The sequence below is a fragment of the Azolla caroliniana genome, unplaced genomic scaffold, assembly GCF_043228905.1.
Source record: "Azolla caroliniana isolate FFs.n. ecotype wild unplaced genomic scaffold, voAzoCaro1.0.p SCAF_22, whole genome shotgun sequence".
Taxonomy (NCBI): domain Eukaryota; kingdom Viridiplantae; phylum Streptophyta; class Polypodiopsida; order Salviniales; family Salviniaceae; genus Azolla; species Azolla caroliniana.
The window spans coordinates 12389638-12412237 of NW_028230457.1; the positions used below are offsets into that span (position 1 = coordinate 12389638).

A 22600-nucleotide genomic window follows, 5' to 3' on the forward strand; every position below is an offset into this window, starting at 1 on the left:
ACGTACAATGGGTGTGACAATGGAGTATGGTCATCCACTAACTACACTACATGGGTAGTGGAACATGTTGAATTGCCAATAGGCAAGACAAACACTCCATTGAGGAAAGAATTTCCACTTGCTCCAATAAAGAAAATCGCCACATTAGTACTCCCTTCAACTTTTGTAGATATGCTTTCACTCCATGTCTACCATTGAATACAAAAGCGTTGTGCATGTTCCAATTATGACATAATCTCCAATATCTCAAAAATAGAAAAACAATATCTCTTTTTTTCTCGTAAGTACCTTACCCTAGTGGTAAGTTGTTAACACTACAAGCACTGCATTGTGGGTTCGAAACCCAATCTCCTCAACCTCTCTATTATATACTTCATATACTCCTAATATTAATTCACTAGATGCCATTGTGGAATGTAGGGGTTGAACCCATGACCACCTGGTCTCCATTGAGCAACCTTACCAACGATCTCTCTCTCTCTCTCTCTCTCTCTCACACACACACACACACACACACACACACACACACACACACACTTGATAAAGCCTTGTCTTTTTCTTACATTGTTCCCATTTATTCATATCCACGTGTTCAAATAGGTATAAATATCTACACAAAGTATACTATAGTATTGGTGTCACAAACATTTAATTATGGGAGTTGGTATAGGTTCCATCATAGATTACACTTTTGATCTTTCAAGTTCTCCACGTGCTATTAGAGACCTAAAGTGTGGTTTGCGTCATGTAAACTAAACTTGAGGCACATGAGCACTTTACTATTTGCATGGTCATAATCTATTGACATCTCCATTGCATGGTCTTCTCTGCCTAAAGTACATACGAAGCTTTAATTGTCCCACTATGATAACAAGTAGTATACATACTTGGTTTGTAAACTAACCCGCAAGTATAAATTTCATCTCTTTGGGCAAAATGTTTGGTAAATTATATGAAATGCATCTACAATGCTTATGACGTAATACCCCCGAAGTGGTATTTTGATTATCATTGGAAGAGAGATGTGAGTTCAATCGAGTATTTATTAATATGCAAAACAATTTTGTAATATTTTGCATTCAACAAATTCTTCACGAACCAACTCTTGATTGGCTACAACGAGGGATAGCATATTGAAGTTGACCTACTTTTGTAAATTAGTGCAAAAAGAAACTTTATGTCAAATGCACGAGGTGAAAAGTGTGAATTAGTAGGCCATTGCTCTCCCCAACAAATAACCAAAGCTACACATGCATGGTTTCATGCTCACATATTCCAACATTCCTCGTCAATGATAGTACAAATAGTAAAAAAACATATTTACTTTAGGTTTTACACTTCAGTGCTTACGCATTACTCCATTGCATGTGATGCCTTATTTAATTTTGATTAGTTTGGGCTCATGTGTTCACACACATAACTTCATCTATTTGATAAAATGATTGAACAACAATGTTGGAAAGAGGCCAACTTTTTCAAAGTATGCCAAATGTTGTTCTCACACTAAGGTTTTCAAACATTTGAACAAGGAGAAATTTGAATTCTATGAAAAGAAACCTAGCAATAAGCTATTACACAATTTAGCTAGAACAATTGTACATCATCCATAGTGATGTAGGCTTTGCCTTGTGTTTCTATTCAATTACAATTTGGCTATCAAGCTCTAAGTTCATGTTGTCGTGTGATACTACTAGAGTTGAAGAGAGACTAATATTTTTATGGAAGCCATCCTAAAATATTTTGTTTCGAGTGCCTTCTCCTTCATAACATTATTGTTTTGGGAACAATTGGCCAATTATTGATATAGATAGCGATGGCGATGAACTATGCCTTAATTTGCGACGCACAACATTTTATCTTGTTTGATTTGCCACGAGTACAATTTGGTGCATTTTCATCCACGTAAATTGTGTCTCTTGTTCACGATGTTTTATAAATTATGCGTGATGCATTAGTATACTTATCATATTACTCAATGAAATAATTATTATTTTTTAATTATGAGAAATAAGGTTCTAAAATTTTTAAGTTAAAACATTTTAATTTGTTCAATAAACTACATGCTACAAAAACATGTTCATTACATTCTAGTATTGATTGGAGATCATTGGACAATTATGGCATCAACTTATCAAAATTAGAGATAACTAAGAATATGATTCCAATTAAAGCCAATTGAAACTAGGGGCAGAAATAAAGTCATTATAACGTTGAAATTTCATTACCTATGTCCAAGAACTCAAAAGGTTTTAAGGGAGTTAATAAGACGCTAAAATAATGCTTATCAAACAACTCATTTGGAAACCTAAGTATACTTCCTAACCCTATAAAGTCAATTGATGAGAACACCTATTGTAGCAAAGAGGATGTGAATGTTGAATTTTAGTCAACAACTTTAAAGGGCAAGAAACTTCCTATTGAATCCAATATGGTGTGTTATGAGAACAAAACTCTATATTGTAATATATAATGTGTATGTCCACATTCGTAAGTGAACTTTTCGAAGAGGAAAAGTATAAAATATTTTAAAGATCTCTTTGGAGATTGTTGTTTTGCAAAAACATTGTTTGAAGCATCATCTTCCAATAAAAACAAGAGGAAATAATACAAAATCTACAAGAAGGATGTGGATGAGATTAATGGGGCACAACAAATTGACACGCAAGAAAGTCGAGGGGAAAGTCCACACATGATCACGACGTTTAAACAAGTATCATAAAACATGAGCAGAACATAGGGTGTGCCTCTCTCAATTGTTAGCCTTAAAACGTTAAATTCACATGCTAAATAAAGCTAGTATACAATAATCAAAACATGGGTTGAATTGACAGGAAGTTGGAATAATTCGATACTTGCGTAAATGCTTCTTGGATACAACATTATTTTCAAATATATATATATAGATTGTCATATTGCATGCACTTTTTTTTTACTTCCAAGTATCCTATGAAATTTGGAGTAACACCTCGTGTTCATTATATTGTATTGTTTTATCACACCCAATATCTTAATCCAATGGAAAACTTGATGCAAGAAAGTTCATAACGATGAGCGAAGAATATTCTCCCCCATATTGCGCCCATTGGGCTTTTGAAAACTAGCTAAATAGATATCGCAATTGTGGATTGCTTGTTTCTTACATTAACAATTCCATAAATAGAATATTTGTAGTTCATTGTGAACACCGACCTTGCGAATATACTAGAATTTGTTATCTCTAATGCCTTGACGGTATGGAAATATATGCTTCACAATTTACCAATGCTTTGTATCAGGATTGCTACTTGGGAGAACTTAGAAGACCCAATGTATATTTAGCCTCATTGCCTATGAATTAGACTACACAATCCATACATACATCATAGTTAACAATCCCAATCCTGAAAGCTTCTTTTCAACCCTAGTTCGATTAGTGTAGAAAATTCCTACTAGCTCCACATGTCAATCCCATTGTCAATGTCTTTTGTATTGTACCATTATTAATATTGCTTTTGAAAAGGCAATTTTATTGTTTTTAATATTTGCACAATGGAAAGTATGACAATGTCAAGCGTGTAAGGACTTTTTTTAAGGAGCACATTACATGTGTGTGTGAACTCTAACTAAACTTGTGAAGACATTTTATAACGAACACACTATTATCATCCCACTGATAAATATTAATCACCACAACCTTATTGTTCAACCCACACTATCATGTTCATATATTTTTTTAATGGACGCACAATCCTACCATTGCATGACAAAAATTGTACCATTAGGCAATCATGTTTCTATATTGGAAATCAATAAGGTAACATGGTGTATCTAGACTATGATGTAAATGCCATAGCTTTCACTTTGTGTTTTAACTTGTAATGTCTTGAATCATAAATTCCCTCCTTGACTCAAATATTCCTATTGAAATATGATGTTCCTTATCTCAAAATTTATCTGATTAAAATAGGTAAACTCCATCTTATTACTCCATATTATATGCATTCGATGTTAAACATAACCATAACACCAACATTGACCTAATCACTACTCTCATTTGGACTATTCTTGAATGAATATGGCCTACTTTACTAGCAAAAAATCACCACTAAATTTAGTATGATGATACGTCCAAACAAACAATGTTGTTTTATGTACAAGGCAAAAATGGCACAAGAAAATGAGCCATCAATCCTAATGCAATGATTCCCACCACCAAATAGGGAGATAAAAAATTGGTGATTCAATGTATGTGTGTGAGATAGAAAATTTCTAATTTGATATATATGTGTTTACTTAAACAAGGGAGGACTTCTCAAACTTAAAAAAAGGAGCTCTTGCAACCTCACTATGATTTTATTTCCAAGAGAGCCATGTTATAAGCAATCTAGGCTTGTAAGTGTTCTTTTTGAACATTTGGGCAAATGCTCTCGAGGGTGATCAAACACATTCTCTCATCAACTTCAAAAAAACAAAGCACTATGATGTTTACTCATCCCCTAAATATGGAGGACCCAAAGAACTCACCTCTCCACAAAATCTACAAATACAAACATTGAAATCACAAATGATGGATTCCATTAAGAGCTCGGTTGATCAGCCTCGATTATGATTCTAACAAGTACAAACCACAAATAATTGGCTCCATTATGACTTAAGTTGGTTGGGCTCCATTATGTTATAATAGCCTATCAATGCTCATAAGTGCTCTTTCTAAACATTTGAGCAGATGCTCTCAATGGTGATCAAACACATTCTCTCATCAACTTTCAAAAAAACAAACCACATTAATGTTTACTCATCCTCAAAATATGGAAGACTTAAAAAAAGCTCACATGTCACACAAAATCTACTAGCACAATTGTTGAAATCACAAACGATTTGGCTCCATTAGGAGTTTGTATTAAGTGTGTGTGTGTGTGTGTGTGTGTGTATATGGCACACACCAATGTTATAACTTCTGGTACATGAGAGGCGAGAAAACAAGTGTATTTCTTAATTACATTAAAACTTGGCATCTTTTAAGGAAAAAGGACATAGGTCATTTTTTATCTCTACCATGGAAGTACTTTGATAAAGTCCCTTGGACAATAGACTTGGATTCACAACAATTTAGTTTTCTCTGCTTAAGAGCTCCTTTTCTACAAGAAGATCTGGTATCCCCATTCGAAGACATATTTCTCCCTTTGCCTCCTACTCTTCTTGCATATATTTCCTCTAGAATGTGTTGTTGTTGTACCACATCTACACTTCCGAGATCGACACATAAATCCACATCTATACACAAATTTCTGTTTTTCATCAGCTGAATGAATAAATTTATACTATTTCAACATATATTGATCGGGGCGATACATACACAATAAAAAGGAAATTTGATTGATAATATAATATCCTTTTTTTACCACTAGGATTCTTTGATTCTATGGATTGCTGCAGTAAAGACGATTCTTGAGGTTCAGAAGACTCAGCAAAATGCGCATTTTGAAATGCTGAATCCTCTTCACATAAATGTTGCTTATTGGAAAGGGTAGCTTCTTTTGTCAAGCCTCCTTGTACACTGCTGCTATTTGGTAGATTGTCATTACACGCTTCTTTCATGCCTCCATTAGAGCTTTGAAAAAAATTGGACGCAGGGCCATACCCCTAAGAGTAAAGATGCACAACATAGGAGCATATTAAAAAAGAAATTTGTCTCACAAAGTTAAAAATGCCACGCGTCAGACAGGGAAATTACACCAGATAAATAGGTACTATATAAATTAAAAGAAACAAAAGAGGTTTAATATACAGCAAAAAATGTACATTTTGGAATGCTGAAACTGCTTCACATAATTGTTGCTCCTCTTTTGGGAAGATTGTTCTTTGGCCACTTTCCTTTGTGAAATAGCTTTGTAAATTGTTGCTATGAGGAAATTGATTCTTAGGAGTCTTCAACATCGATTGTTCTTTCATGTCTCTATTAGTGCTTTGAAAAAAATGTGATATGGATTGATAACCCTAGACAACAACACCAGCAAAAATAACAAATAAAAAAGAGCAAACTTAAAATTATTTCACTGATACACTTACGAAATGCATACAAGCATAGAGACAAGAAGTACCTGCTGTAACTGATAACCTTGAAAACCACTTGCTGCAATCGCTAAACGAGTGCATGGGAAGGGATCTTCTATGCGTTTAAACAACCCTAATGAAGCTTGATGCAGTAAATTTGATAAGACTTTTGTGGTTTCATCTGGAACATTTTTTTCGATATCTGTATTGCTCGAGTCTGACCTTTCATCACTCTCTCCACTTGACTCGAGCATTATCATATCAGCACAACGTTTGCCTTTGATCATAGCATACTCACTGCTGGAGGTTATTGGAGGAGATCTTGATGTGGCCGCCCTGAGTAACTGTAATATTGTATGTGGTGTATTACATGATTTGGAATGATCTCCAGTTTGCTGAGATAATCCTGACCTGTAATAAAGTTGCAAATGCTGGGGTATGCGAGTATTTTCCGTAGCATCATCATGCATTCGTATGGCTAGTTCATCACATAATATGCCAAGCCATTTCCTACAATGTTAGAACAAAAAAGTCACACATAACCGAAAAAGACACATAAATCTGGAACATTTAAAATGGAGAGAATGTTAGAAGAGGTGGAATTCATATTTTCACCTTATCACAGAAATATCTTTTGTTGATCGGAAAGACTTGGCAGCAAGCATAGACTTTGTCATCTGCTTTTCTTGAACTACAAAATGAGAAATAATTATAGGATCTCATGTAGGATATGAATATATCATGATGCATGTATATCAATAGAATGTCTTTTGTAGCACACATACATTAACATGATAAAAGAAAACTCTGTAGCATCAACCTTTATCCTCATAAATTCCACGAACAGCTTTGTACAAATAATTCCCTAGACGAATGCCAAATGAACTGATCAAGACTTCGATTGGTATCTTTTGAACATCTCCAGCTGTTTGACAATTCCATTTCTCATGAAGTTGCTGCACATTTTCTTTAAGTTTTCAAAATTGGTTGGAAATCCCTATAGAGATAATTGTGAAGAGCTACAAATGTACCTCGCCAATTTTCCCACCCATAAGTTTAACTTTCTTCAGAGGAAATCTATCCATAAAATCAGCCACATCTGCAATAGGTGATATCTGAGAAACCATTTAACGTTCAGTAGAGCTGCACTTGGCATAAAATAGGAATATGGCATACATGACATTGCTCTGCAAATAAGTAATTTCCTACAGTAAAAATAAGTATCTAGATTGTTATAAAATGTGTTTGTCTTCTATAAATAGAATCCCATCGAGATGATAATTTAATGTAAACACACTGATTTAATTGACAAAAGCTTACCAAAGTTTGTTTATCTGGTTTGTTTCTAGCAGACGCTATTTTAGCAAGGAGTTTGTTTGTTGCTATTCCCTATCAAAGAAAACCAAAAGTTACCAACCTTCTCCCTCCTTTTCTGACTCTCCAGAGGGATTACAAAGGCATCTGAATGCCTTAAAACTATTTTGCATGGAAAAAGGTATTTAACACCACTCAAGCAAGGGTAACAAGATCAGAATCAGAATTCTTCTGGGGAGAGGAAAAGGTGGAATACACACGCTGCTACACATACCTAGGAGTAACATTTAGAGGGCCTAGGTTCTCCTTACGGGAGGCTGCTTGTGCCCAAATTTCTCGTGGATATGCAACCATTGGTGCTCTCGAAAGACAATGTGCATATTTGCAATTCCAAGAGCCACGAACAAAGCTGTAGTTATTTGATACACTTGTCGCGCCAATTCTTCTCTATTGCGTGGAAACATGGGGACCGAGTCTTAACAAGGCCAATCATTGGAAAGATTTAGAGAGACCTTTAATGTCAACGATTGCCCGCATGATAAGGAGCAAAGCATCGGTGTTCCCTTTAATCACATGACATACGCATAAATGCACCACCCCCATTTCAATGTAGTTGGGATTGTCCCCATCTAAACATGACCAAAGTGGAAAAGAATAGAGTGATCCGAACCGATTTCATTAACTTGGAAAACAAGATAACATGGATCAGCCACAAAATATCACTTGGTAAAAAGATGGCCCACTACAAGACATACTTTTTACACACATTGGACCATGGATTCATCATCTGACCACCTTATATGGACATCCATCTATCTTATCTGTTGCGCGGTGTGATAGGGCAGCTGCGAACTTCATCACATTAGTTAGAGATTAAGGTAGGCAAATATACACAAATACCTCTAAAAGAAAGAATTTGCCAATTGTGTCATCAAGGAGTGAAATCCAAATAACACTATGTTTGTCACTGTAGTGTCTTTTATGAAATAAGAGGGAGATACCATTGCCTCTTTAAACAAGGCTTTGGCCCACGACGGAAGTTAATGGAATATGAGAACCAATCGTGCCTAGGACTTTTCTTGCTAGAACCCATGACATCTAGGGAAAAGTTGGATAATGGATTGATTGATACACATCTACCCCAAAAACTTGTTTTGAGAATGTATCAAATGGAGACATAAGGTAGTAACCTAAGGCCACCTAATGGCTTTTGAAAACGAAGCTTGTATTAACTGTTGTGGCCCCAAACTTATTAAAGGATGCCATCTCAGTTGGAAACAGGGAAAATGGAAATGATAGAAAACGGAGTAAAATATACATTCATATTTGGCAGTTAAATGTAATACATAAGTATCTTACTTATGTAAAGATATTACACACACAAATATATGTAATATCTTTACATTCGTATTCGTAGGACACATTTAATGTTGAGTCTTTATTGTCTATAATTTCCATTTATATATATGTATATTTTTTTTATTTTTGTGACTATTTTGGTTAGTCAAAAATCTCGTTCTCTCATTATAATATATCTAACTTGAGAATCTCACAAGTGTTGAAAACCAGATTCTTTCGTCTCTTTTTATCTTATTTACTTTTATATTTATTTTTATTTGATTTGTTGTTCTCAAGATGAGACAACACTTAAGATGTAATCTCTTGTTTGGTCCTACTAATGCTACAAGTCAATTAAGGGATACACAAATGGGCTCCCAACCAGGACATAACAAAGGGGTTACAATAGATCGGGCAATAGCAATTTGGCGTGCACGTAGGCCCCGGCCCCATAGACCACAATCTCAGCACTTATCTCCGACCATCGCAGGTGCTCCCCTCGCTTTGGAGACCTCTCCATTCTGGATCAAGCTATGCTAGAGATCTTTCGAAAACAGAAGTTATAATATATCTAACTTGACAGAAGTTAATAAATATTAGTAAGTAAATATAAAAGTAGATAAGCTAAAAAGAGACAAAAGAATCTTGTTTTCGGCATATGTGAGATTGTCAAGTTAGTTATGTGATGTTCTCAAAGACAAGACAACACTTAAGCTGTCATCTCTTGCTTGGTCTTATAGGCCACTTTGGCCTCTTAAAAGACGATAATATTTCTTTCTCCCTTTTCTTTATGAACTCCCCTTTACCATTGTCATCAAAAAATAAAGGTCATTATCAAATAACACCGAAAGTACTCTCCTTGTTTCGGATATCTCTCTATCTTACATTAGTCCCACCTTTCAAAGGCAATACTTTCGGTCTATCAAACTTCAGAATCTTAAATTCTTAGCTACCTAGTTTTTTGGTATCCTATATTTAATTATATTTATTTTGGTTTGTTGTTCTCAAAGATGAGATAAGATTTTATGATGTGGTCTCTTGTTCGGTTTCATTGGCCATTACGGCCTCTAAAGGACATTTACATATGTTTCTGTCTACATGGCTATGGATTATTCATTACCAATAATCTTTGAGGGATATATACTGATTATTGCCAGCATGCTTCAACTTGAGGTTCAAACTGCACAACCTCAGACTTATCATTTTGTGTAATTTAAGTTATAATACAATGTCTCTCGTCTTGGTTAGATGTACATGCATTCTTGACTTCATACATGGCCCAAGATCCAACTCCATGTACAGATGATGCCATCGACAAATTGATTCAACCAGTCCCTACACATTTTATCACCAGAACCACCAACATTTAAATCAATGTATGATTACCACAGAGCAAGTGTAGCCCAATTTGCATCGCACGTCATTGCGAATTTGTTCTGCTATAATGGCACCTGCTAATAATCTGCGATGCATTAAATGCTGAGATATTAAAAATTCAACTAAAATGCCAAGTGCCCTCAAAACAGTATGAGCTATAACAAAACGTGTGGAAAATCTTCAAGACACCAAAGACTTGAGAATGTAAAGAACCTTCTACATAGAGGATCACAAACTTCAATTGACCCATTTTCAACAATCATATTTGAATTTTCTCCCGAACCAGGCACTCCACTACCAGAAAGACGGTGTAGTTCTTTCTCCCAATCATAATCTTTCCTAAGAAGAGAATCAACCTATCATGACCAATAATATACCAACAATAAAATTGGTAAGCAGGCTTCTAAATACATCAATATGCCAAAACGTATTTATCTTAAACAAAACATCATAAAGTAGGCCTGAACCTTTTTGGTTACATCCAAATAAGCTTCATCAACACTTGCTCGCTCACAAATATCAGCATATTGATGGAAAATATCAAAAACACACTTGGATGCCTGTAAATGCAGTAACAAACTAGTTCATTTTAATACTCCTTCTGAGTCATTGTCAAACAAATGCATAATAATTATATGCATTCTATAAATAAAACAAACAAGGGGATATTTTATAAAGATACATACTTGTCGATATCTTTCCAGTGACACTTTCGTTGTGTTCCTCCTTGCTGCCACACCAAGACTCTGTTCATCTCCAATAGTCTCGACATGAACAAGGTGCAGACTCGGACACTGGAAATACAACAAGGTTTTGATAAGATGGGGAAGAAAGACAAAAGTGTGCATATAATAATTGGATATTCCATTGAGCTTCATCCATCTTGTGTGCTATTACCTACTAAAAATACAAAAAATTATGGTGCATTTCATAACATGAGCATTATTTTTATATCTGGGGACCTAACACATCACAATGGAGAGAAGAAATCTCACAATATCATACCAGCTGCAAAGCCGAAGAAAATAGTAGTCTGGTTACAAACAACATGAAAGAATGTGAGCTGCCTCTGTATTTGTCCTAAATGAGCAGGGAAACCATTGCCAATGACACTAAAATTCTCTTTGCTCATCTGTCCAACCACAGAATCAAACTTCTGGAAGATTCAAGTAGTGTAACTAGGAACTTAGTTTTTTTTCTTTCAGCTTTTAATTTTTCTTTTGGTTCTAAGCTACACAGCTGAAGGAAGTGCTTCATAGAGAGTGTTTTTCCCATGGATAATGTCACCCCCCTTGGATATTAATATATCATCACCATCAACTCTCAAGCAGTTGGAATGGTAGTTCATGCAGTAGAATCATATGTCATGAAAATGAGATAACCCAAGTTCAATCCCTGACATAGATCATATCCATTCTTTTATGAACATTTAAAAAACTATCTATTTTTCTCACTCCCATAGGTTATAATTCACCTCTGAAAAAGAGAATATGATTTATCTATCTATCTATCTATCTATCTATCTATCTATCTATCTATCTATTTATCTATCTCCCAACTTAGTCAAAACATCCAAGATAGTTGCAACATTGAAGAAACTTTGGCAAATTAACAAAAGTAAGATCAATGTCGAGGTATACCTTGTGCAAAGCTTCAGATACTCGGTCATGTCGGACAACACCGGAAGCACGCGCCGCATAGTTAACTGCAATGAGACCTTCCCACTGCTGCACAGCCAAAGGCTGATCCCAAGGTATATTTAGCCTCACCTGTTCCACCTGAAAAACCAAAGGGGGAGCAAATATATAAAAAGGCAAAAAGCATGGAAATATCCCTCAGGTTTTTTATTATTTCGCCAAATGCACCCAAATTTTTAATAATGCCCCTATGTTCTCATTATTTCCACAAATGCACGCGGACCCGCTTAGCAACCCCAGGTTTGAAAAAATTGTATGTGCAATTAGAGCAATTATATGATGAATTCATCCCCTTTTCCCTCAACTATATGTGCTACTTGGAGCAACTTTTTTTTATAAACCTCTGGTTTCCCTCTTTCAAAGCTTGACCAGAGGGCATTTCCGGTCAAGGGGGAGATAGGGCAAGCCTTAGCAGTTGGGGAATTAAAGGAAAACAAGGGTTTCCCCTGATTGTTTCTTTGCTTCTTTGCTTGTTCGTTTCATTTCTTGAGATGTGTGATGAAAAGAGAAAGCTCTGACGGATAGTGGAGTGAACTTACTGCTGCATAGAAGCAATCCATGTCGACGTGCAGAATGACAGGTGGGGGCTCCTCCATAGCCTAACACGCATCAATACACACACAAAAAAACAGAAACCAAACAATTGCATATGTACATACTTTGGGCGCCAAACTCCTTCCTTCTCCTCCTCACAAAATCTCAAGGCTGATGTGGCGCAAACTCATTCGACGGTAGAAGTCCGTATGTTCCACGACCCGCCCGAACCAAGTAGAAGTGTGGGATGGATGCCTTCTGATCGTCACGGAATGATGGGTCGAACCCATTGCCCATCGGATTCAGGATTATGATTCAGATTCAAAATTTGGATTCGAATTCAGATTCAGATCATGAATAGAGATTTGGATTTGGACTTGGATTCGGATTCAAATTTCACAATATAGATTTGGATTTGGATACGGATTCAAATTTCACAATAGAAGTTTGTTCGTCGGTGAGTCATTCACCCCTTTTCAATCTATGATAAGTTGCTATCTTAATAGATGGGGCTTTGATTGCTAAGAAAGAGGGATCAACCCCGGGTAGTAGATACTCGATCGTACACTCTCATCATGTGATGAGTAGCTACAATCGAGGGGGAAGTACACTCCAATTGACAAATGGATCGAATTCATGGAGCCTTGCACATGGACTGGTTTCTTTGTTGGGTGGCTACTTGGACAAATGATGCAATGCGCCCTTTTTTGTTACAAGGAATATATAAAAATAAATGGATGTGTCAACACTTTAATTAAACCTTGTCTTATTTTATATTCCAATGGTACAAAAATAATCTTTCGTTGTTTTGGGATTATTATGGAGGCTTTAGTTTAACATTACAAGAGTTGGACAACCTAGTAAAAGTGAGTGAGTGAGTGAGTGAGTGTGAATGTGCTTCTTGCATCCAAAATATGCGACAAGGAAGGGGGTTGCCTGTCCTTTCCCGTTCTTTGAGCACGCCTCCGGCTTAGAGCAAAAGCCCAGAAAACAAACATAAAGCACTGAAAGAGCGTTGCTTAGTGGCTGGCTTTGGCCGCCTTTACAACCAAAATACATAATTGCTATGGGAGCTTGCACAATTACAGGAGGTATGTTTACTACAGATTCCTACAGCACTGTTCGCGGGGTGGATAAATTAATTCCTGTAAGATATTTGTTTGCCGGGTTGTCCAAACTATTATTGATGTTGTGACCAAACTTCGCAAAAAAGTGGCTTGCCACAAGCTCTTAATAATATGGCTGTGATCTGCCACTATGTGCAATTATCTATTGGGATCCTCTGGCTCATAGCTATTCAACCAACGAAAATGGCATCCCATAAACATACTTCTGATCCGAACGAGTGGTTGTGTGTGTGGCAGTTGAGCAAGAAGCAAAAGCAGAACGTTTCATAAGAAACAAACATACAACTTACATTTCATAAGAAACAAAGAAGGTTCAATTTTTAGAACCACACCCCACAGTTATTATGAGTAACATCAGAGACATTCCAAATTCAACTCCGCATTTGACAAGGCGCTTCTAGAAGCATATAGAATGCATGAACTATTCAAGTCCAAACCACAAACAATGATTAAAATTATAACATCTCAAATTGTAATCACCCATAAACTTACATTGATCAGTATATACATATCCTTTGGCTATTGGATCTTCTCATCCCAAGCTCTAGGACTAACATTATCATACAAAATCAGATCATCAAGGAACTTGACACAAACTAGTGGAGGTTCCCAGTTCCTTTATTCAGCGCGGACACTGCACCCTACAGAGCTATGCCTTCTCCTTAGTCCCAATGATTGTTGACCCTCATCAAACTCCTCGATTCCATCTGCAGAACAACTTTGACCTTCAAATTCACGCTCCATGTTTGCTTCGTCGATCAAAACTTCATCACCAACAACAGAGTCTGATCCATTCAGCATGCAAGACGTGTCAGAGATGTTTCCCTCCAGGTTCTCATCAGGTGTTGAGGAAGTGGCAGGTGCTGCACTCTTTTCTTCAATCTTTCTCTCACCAAAATTATGTAACCTCTTGCCGATAAGATATCTATCATCCCGAATGGCATTGTGAAGCTCAGAAAGCCATTGTTGCAAACTTTTTATTCCATACCATACTATGCCAAGTAAGAGACAACCAGACCAAGCAAAGCGATAAACTGCTGAGTTCACAATAAGAGAATAGCCCAGCACAGGAAATACACCCCTTGCAAATACATAAGGAGCACATAGGGCTGTCAATAATGTCACAAGAATAGGTAAGACAATCTCGCGCATGATCCAAACACCTCGAAGACGTGTGAACCCATCAGCCTTCACTCGTTCGAATTTAGTGCGCCAGCTATCATCAACTAATGGAGCAATTTGACCAAACATTACCTGATCATAGGAGGAAATAAAAAGTATTTAGTAAGACCAAACTTCTCTTCATTGACTTTTGGTTAGCGTGGAGACAGTAATAGAAAGAAAGAAAGAAAGAAAGATATATTAACGTCTTTTAAGAGGCCAAAATGGCCTATAAGACCGAGAGAGAGAGAGAGAGAGAGAGGAGACTTACCAGCCTTGTCCAGATCTTCAGAAATACCAGCCCCAGAGCCCAATCTTGGTAAAGAAGGAAAACAGGACTCTCATCTACTGGAACACGCAGCGGAATTACAACTAACAGCTCGAACAGAAGACCAATCAACACAGGAATCACCACAATCTGCAGAATAGAAGACATTGAACAAGAATTACACAGTATACATTAGACAAAAATGGAAGATCTGAAAAGCTTAATAAATGTGATCATACCCATAAAGATAGAAGCATTGAGCTTTTTGTTATGATTCCAGTCCACTTCACGATTTGCATAAGTAGAATTTTAGCGTTGTGGGTTTTGAGATAATCAATAGCATACCCAATTGCCGCAATTGTTGCCCAGATGACATAGCAACCGATGTTGAACGCATATAAATCTACAAAGATAAGCTCAATCTCAACTATTATTCATATAAACACTTTCTTCAGACTAGCAGAATATTTAAACCAGTGCTTATACCATTGCATTTAACACCATATGATATTGGGATGCTGGATATGGAGGAAAATATTCCTCGACCAAGAGACACGGGCAACAGCATTACAGTTGAGTTGAAAAACAGCAGAGTAATCCATGCACCTATCAGAAGGAGTACTATTCGAAACACAAACATGTACCTAACACAACAAGTATAAACATGTGAATTATTTTGGTCTCATAGCTCAAGCCATTTCACATAAGAGCATATAATATAAAACTTGAGCTATTTGCATTAGAACATAAAAGTTTGGCTATTTAGCATAGAGAGACACAAATATACCATTAAAGTACATTTTATTCTTGAAGATAAACAGGTAATTAATAATAAAACAAATCCTCTGTATCCAATTTCAGAAATTACCGAATCATGTTTCTTACCCATTAAAGTAATTAGTTATCAACAAATTAACTGACAATTGGCAAGTCTAATTTATAATCAATTTAGCATTGTTTAACACCCATTGATGCACAATAACTACCATTCAGCACATAGTTAACAACAAAATTAACATAGTTAAATCAAAGTAGCTTTCTGGAAAAAGAATGGTGATTCAGTACCTATCCAAATTTGGATGGTAATTCCAGCATAAACAAAACTTACTCTTCAGATTCATTCTGTTGATCAACTTCCAACTCCACATTCTCAACAGCAACAGGAGGCTGCGCAACATCAAAACCATGCACAACTACCTCCCCTCCTCCCTGATCATTTGCCTCCTCTGTTGCTGGAAGTAGAAACTCAGAAAGTCCTAAAGCCCAGCCCATCGAAGAGAACCAATATAAAAGAACAGTTTTTATTGTAGCTTTCGGTCTAAAATGTTCGATTGCAAAGGGAATGCAAATATGGAACAAGAGCATGTCAGCTGGTATTTCTGTAAACGGATCAGAAATTCTGCACAAAATGAAGCCTTATTATTAGATCACTGTAATCCTCTAAGCTTATCTATACGGAGCAAGAAGTATTAAGCCCCATTAGATCAACATAAACCATTGAGCTGATCTATAGACCGCAACATATCAGATGTACCTGATATCAAGTGGAAATAATGACGGCGCGACCGATAAAGCTAGTTTTACTGGTAGAAATATTAGCATCACTATGAGACTGCCATAAACAACCACAGATAGAAGAACACGGCGAGCATGTTTATGAATCGGATCCTCGATTAAATCATGGAAAGGATTGTAATTAGGATCAGCAGGATCCCGCAGAAAGTACAGTACCCCTGGCCTGAGAACCTACAATCGCACATACAAAGTCAACACAAATGACTGATCACTAGATATATTTCCACACTTTCTGAAAAAAATGATTTAATTTCCATTAAATATTAACATCAAGCAACCCAAGATTTATACAGTACCTCTCGGAGTAAACTCACAAAGATACTAATGTGAAGCATATACACAATACCAACAAGCCAGTGCAAAAGAGAGCTTGTAAGAGGTGAAGCCCAGAAGAAAGCCATGCGATTACCCATTGTACCTCCAAACATGCTGAGCGTACAAATATCTAGCCACCAACCACATAGGAGGGGAAACACTCCAAGTTCAACAAGCAAGAGAAAAGCAACTTTGATCATTGTCATCGTGTACTTTAGTGCTGAAAGAACCTGCCTTGCCACTGTTGGGGCAGCTTCAGCAATAGAGGCTACACCATGTAATCGACCAACTGTAAGTTGTTCTCCTCTCAAGTACTTGATCAAAGCTCGAAGAGCAAGGTGGAAACCAACTGCTACAATTATTACAGTGTAACCCGCTGCCACAGTTGTAACATCAGAAAACTTGAATGTTGTAGCATCTATACCGGTTTCATCCACCTGCATTATAGATGGTCCTTGCATACTGGTATTGAATAGCATGTCTACAAAGGTGGGATTTCCCAACATTGAACTCTCAGGTGTATTTACCATGCCAGTTGTAGTGCTGGTATTTTTATTTACATCGAGGATTCCCAAGCTTAGAATATTATTTTCAGCAGATCCAAGAACCTCATTGAATGGTCCCATAAGCATCAAGCGAGATGCCAGGGATAGGACTATACGCCCTAGAGTGAAAGGAAGGAAAGCCACCAGTCCAAGAAAAATTGCATTGCTTGCCAGTACCTGCAATAGTTGAACAAAACACAGGTGAAAAATCATAAAAATAAGCCATTAAGTTTATGTATATTAAGGCCTTCTCCAAACTTAAATACAAATAAATGCATTACTTACTGTAATAGCATTCTCCAACAAGTGGAAAACGGGGCCTTGCATCCCAACGAGCTCATCAAAAGGAACATCTTCTGCACCATCCACATCATCTGCTCCATCAAACATTTGCTCAACATGTGCCTCTAAACGAGCAGCTTGCAGTTCGAGACGTGCTGCCACATTCTCAGCATTCCTTCTGATAAGTTGGCCTGCACCTGCAGCTATACCTTGCCCTAAACCACCGCCTTCTCTGTTCCCACCACCACCTTCAACCCTATCACCTACCAACTGCCTCCTACCTCCTCTTGCCTGAACATCATCTTCCCTATCCACCTCAAGGCCACCTAACTCTCTTAAATGGCGGAAATATTCTCGCAGTGACGTAGCACCAAGAAAGATAAAAACAATACCAGCCGATAATAAAAATCCATGGAGACAATCAGTAAAAAATAAAGTGGGTGTCAGCCTCTGAATAAATAGTCGTTGCGCTTCTGATATACTTCGAATAAATGTCAAGCGCCAGATCCAGAAAGTTGTGAAAGGGATTAAAATCAGCCATATGGACATAACAAAGGTCAGCCGTAAGAAAAAATGCATTCCTCGACCTCCCTTAATGGCCAGACCTAAAACGAATTCCCGGAATGACAATCTTATTGGTGCATTCTCGGCATACACAGGAGAAAATGAAAAGGGGTGCTTGCAAACCTGCATTGCCAATTCTCACATAGATTTAATACACATAGAAGTGCTAAATAACCAACTTATGCAATGTAATTGACAGATCATAGAGCTACTAAGGAGAAACATATTGCATTAGACACATTAGCTTTACAGAGTTATCAGCCTTCAAATACATAAGAAAGTATGTAATGTAATAAAATATATTATCAGTAGGTTTTTATAGACTTTTTTGAGTTGAAATCAAAACTGAGAGAAATAAGAATAAAAACATAAAAGAGAAGATCTCCCAACAGGTACTAAAGCAAAACATAACTATAATTCAAGAGAACGCAAACAAAAGAAGAGCAACATCATCATCGCGTCTCTACGAAGCTAACACAACAATGAGGTTGGAAGTCCTGCCTGTCATGGATTCCACTCCCAGTCATAGCGGAACCCACAACCAAACACAGAATGCGAATCACATAATTTTAGTGGTAAAAGCGTCCGCGTTTACAGTAGAAGCTCCTGGGGTGTGAGCTCGATGAAAAACAGAAAAAGAGATTTGAAAGATGTGTTCTGTTGGGACAGGACATCTGGTATAAAAATATGGAAGGTCTCTCTACCTGCATACGTTGAAGCTACACACCAATATGTAAACCCTATATAACCAAGAGGCTAATCTCTTAACAGTGAATAATAGCTTGAGACTTGATCTTCAAAGAATGCTAAACAATAATGCAAAATACCTATGACAATATTTTAAGATTCATAAAAAACAGTGCATTGTACTCCAGAGAATTCCAATAATATGGTCCACTATATTAAGAATATGGACAAGACCCATTATGTTGTGGCATATTAAGAATATGGAATGCTTAAGGTCAATTTCAAATCCAATGATAATATATGAAGAATATGGACGTGACACATTATGCTGTCACATATTAAGAATATGGAATGTTTGAGGTTAATTCATCTGTAATTAGTTCGCAAATTCCAAATTTATACTGTTGTGGTGAGGGCTGGTTATGGTTGGATCCACAGGCTACAAATTCAATTCATTGAGGTTTTATCACTTTTGCAGCTCCATGGTCAAGAATATTTATTATTTACAAGCAAAGTTTCTACAGTGAAATACAAACACATGTCTTGAATTGAAATGGTTATGGAGGTTTTATATCAACCACTCTTGGCATTTGTGTTATTCATGAATACATAAACAAACCCCACATAATTTTTCCATAACACATAAGAAAACCTTAAGTTAACAGCATTATAATGGAGCAATTATGTTACTAATAAGAAAAGGATAAAGGGTTACAAGCATCATCATAGGTCTATACTAGCAAATTTTCCTCCTACACTGCAACAAACGATGCCAATTCAAAGTAGAATTTCCAAAACGTCCATGGCACATCGTTTATCAACACTACTTCATGCTAAACTTGAATGCCATATCTTTTCTAGAAGAAAACGATGCATCGATATATACCTTGCATGTCATTTCTCAACCCTTAAGTTATGATATTCTCATAGAGCAATTTACTCAGTACACTACTTGAGAGGAAAAAGTCTACAACAGATCAATATCTCCCAATTTCCTCTCCTTTCAAAATTTTAAGAGAAATTGCCTCTCTTACTCTGTCGCTCTTACTTTCATATATTAACCGGAACTACCACACGCTGCCTACAAATGTTTCCATTGAACATCCATAGAGCGTTTTTACAGTCCATGTAGACATAATAAAATAGCCGAGATGGATGTATTAGTGCGCACGTACACATCAGTAAAAAGCAAGGACAGAAAGAACTGACTTCACCATCTCCTTTCTTCTTTTTCACATAGAATTCGACAGAAGTAACTCACCTCGCAGTGCCGAGCATTACTATGGTTGAGCCATTGAAGGAGGCAATCCTGGTGAACGTATTTGATGCTTCCACTGCAAGCACATGGATGGTAGAGAGGCGATCCGTTCTCGCCAGATGTTCTACAGATGCGACAGACATCTTCCTCCTCCTCTTCTTCTTCTTCCTCATCCACATCTCCTTCTTCTTTCTCCGTTTTCATTTCTGGCTCTCCCTTGTTCGCTACTTTCTCCGCTTCTTCTTCTGCTGCTTCTGCTTCTGCTGCTTCTTCGACGCCATGCTTTGATGATGCTTCTTTGTCGCCAAGGGTAGGCGTATGGACGGGGTTCTGAGAGGGAGGATCACTGTGTAGAGCTTCTTCGTCTGTGCTCTGAGGAACCCTAACCCTAGCCATGGCGACGCAACGATTTTCTCCATTTTCCATATTCATCCGACATATAAATATATCTGAATTATGACATATGGAAAGTGTTGGCACTTTTGTCCGCGTTCACACGGGGCCGCCCATAAGCCGCCCCCCCCAAGGCAAAACTACACACGGCAAGTCAATAAGTAAAGCCAATTGGATAAGACCTAAAAAAAACCCCACACAATACTCCCTAGGACACATAACTAAAATAAAACCCGATCGCACTTTGCTCTGTAGTTTTCTTGTGTTATATTAAGTCTCCTGAGAACCATAGAGTTTGGACCGCGTTTTCGTGTATTTAGTCCTTTTTTAGGGAGCAAAGATTTCGGTCCACCCAAGTCCGATTGCGAAAAAACTATGAGGTTGTGATCATTGTAGGGTAGCCGCTCACATCATGTTCGCCTCGATCTCCTCAACCTCATCGATCGGCAAAAAAAAAGAGATCGAAATATATTGTTTGTGGCAGCTCTAGTATATTTGAGAGGTTATCTTTCCATTTCTTCCTCAGTGGGTAGGATATTCAACCCCTTCTTTTGTACAATAACCTTGCCTCGTTATATTGACAAATGCACCATGATTCCGGGTGTGTGTGTGTGTGTGTGTGTGTGTGTGTGTGTGTGTGAGAGAGAGAGAGAGAGAGAGATAAATGGATATCTTTTTAATGTCCACTAGAGATTGATCGTGATCTATATGAGACGAGAGCAAGCCCACGGTGAGGATCGGAATTGAGTTCTCCCAAATTGATGGCTTTGATGTTATGTTGTATAATCCATGAAGCCAACAATTGAGAGAAAATGAAAATATACATACACACGTATATATAAGAGATTGAAATATCCCCATGGACCTAAGATATAGCATCTTAAAATGAAATAAACAAAGAGTTTATATATGTGTGCATTGCATTGAATGCCTCATTCTATCTAAAAGTCTATTACATGCATCCTTTGTTCACCAATAAATCAATATTACGATAACGTTTGAATTATACTAGCATCACATTCTTATGGTAAGTATTTTGAACCATTTGGTCTCATCGCTCTACTTCTTCTATTGACCAATCCAACTTGAAGATATTCTTGAGTTAGCCTCTTGAGATGGGAAAGACCCTATTTACAAAACATTTTTTGGGAACCCCATTTGCTTGTTATTCTCAAAGTAAATTGTGATATAAAATAACAATGTTCATTGCTTTAAACAGGCCTACCATTTTGTTTTAAGTGGCCATCACAATTGTGCAATGGTATGATAAAGTGCATGTTTTTTCGCCCTTGAAAGAGGATCCCTAGTATATTTACTATTGTTTGTTGCATTGCCTTTTGTAGAAAGGGAATTTTGAAAGTTATTCATTCTAGAAAAATTCTCATTATCACCAATAGAAAATCTAAATTTGGATATATACGATGACAATTTCATCCGGTGAACTATTATGTCGGCAAGTATTATTATAGTAATTTGCCTTAAGAATTCTTTTTCGCCCTTGTCATGTCAAGTGTATATTTTTCTATAACTCCTCATGTGGTCCATTAACACGAGGCTAAGTATTATTATATCCCGATTATTTTAGTAGCCTAACCTTTAGGCAACGATATTGTTGCAAATCGCGTTTTTCCAACCCAAAAAGGGAATCACATTTATTGTTTCAACCATTCGATCGTACAGAGAGAACTTATGGATGGCCTTTTGTAAGGAGAATTTTGTATTTTCACATTTGTGCATTACCTCCTAATTGGGCGCTCACTATTTGCATCATCCAACTAATATGTAAACAAGTATCACGGTGATGTGTAATCCATTATTTCTATCATTCATCATTAAAATGCAATGCTATGGTTTTCTACATCTGGATTGTAGAAAAGAGGAATTGTAAAGTTATGCCACTATCTCTTGTTTGCTTTCAAGTTGAACATTATACATTATGTCATTGATCAACATTGACGTGCAAATGCAATTGTTTGCCCTGAGGCCATAGGCTACAATTAGTCTGCATCCACCACGATGCCCACAAAATTGACCATAAGGTAAAGCTCGATGACTATTGTATGCAAAGGGATATATGTACACAACCAAGGACAATATATTGCCTCCTAAATTGCTTACATGGGACATACATC

At 37.0% G+C, this 22600-nt stretch overlaps 2 protein-coding genes across 4 annotated transcripts; both read right to left on the minus strand.

Moving 5' to 3' along the window:
• Window positions 1–4907: 4907 nt before the first annotated feature.
• LOC147850103 (uncharacterized) lies at window positions 4908–12394 on the minus strand. 3 transcript variants are annotated; one of them, XM_087336964.1, is made up of 14 exons: window positions 12299–12394; window positions 11703–11840; window positions 10749–10856; window positions 10530–10622; window positions 10276–10418; window positions 10072–10147; window positions 7354–7422; window positions 7065–7148; window positions 6854–6989; window positions 6649–6724; window positions 6081–6543; window positions 5782–5976; window positions 5382–5622; window positions 4908–5253 (listed from the first exon to the last, which is right to left on the minus strand). In XM_087336964.1, the coding sequence occupies exons 1-14, from the start codon at window positions 12353–12355 to the stop codon at window positions 5018–5020; spliced, it is 2115 nt and encodes a 704-aa protein (XP_087193090.1). In that variant the 5' UTR covers window positions 12356–12394; the 3' UTR covers window positions 4908–5017. The 3 variants fall into 3 exon arrangements, with proteins under 3 accessions (XP_087193090.1, XP_087193091.1, XP_087193092.1); XM_087336965.1 differs by having other exon boundaries at window positions 5782–5944; window positions 6049–6543; XM_087336966.1 differs by having other exon boundaries at window positions 5176–5267.
• Window positions 12395–13866: 1472 nt separating this feature from the next.
• LOC147850104 (putative E3 ubiquitin ligase SUD1) lies at window positions 13867–20507 on the minus strand. Its single transcript, XM_087337237.1, has 9 exons — window positions 20079–20507; window positions 17570–18253; window positions 16721–17461; window positions 16384–16595; window positions 15958–16248; window positions 15336–15493; window positions 15089–15252; window positions 14853–14999; window positions 13867–14674 (listed from the first exon to the last, which is right to left on the minus strand). Exons 1-9 carry the CDS (start codon window positions 20505–20507, stop codon window positions 14039–14041), a joined length of 3462 nt encoding a protein of 1153 aa, XP_087193363.1. The 3' UTR covers window positions 13867–14038.
• Between the last annotated feature and the right edge of the window lie 2093 nt (window positions 20508–22600).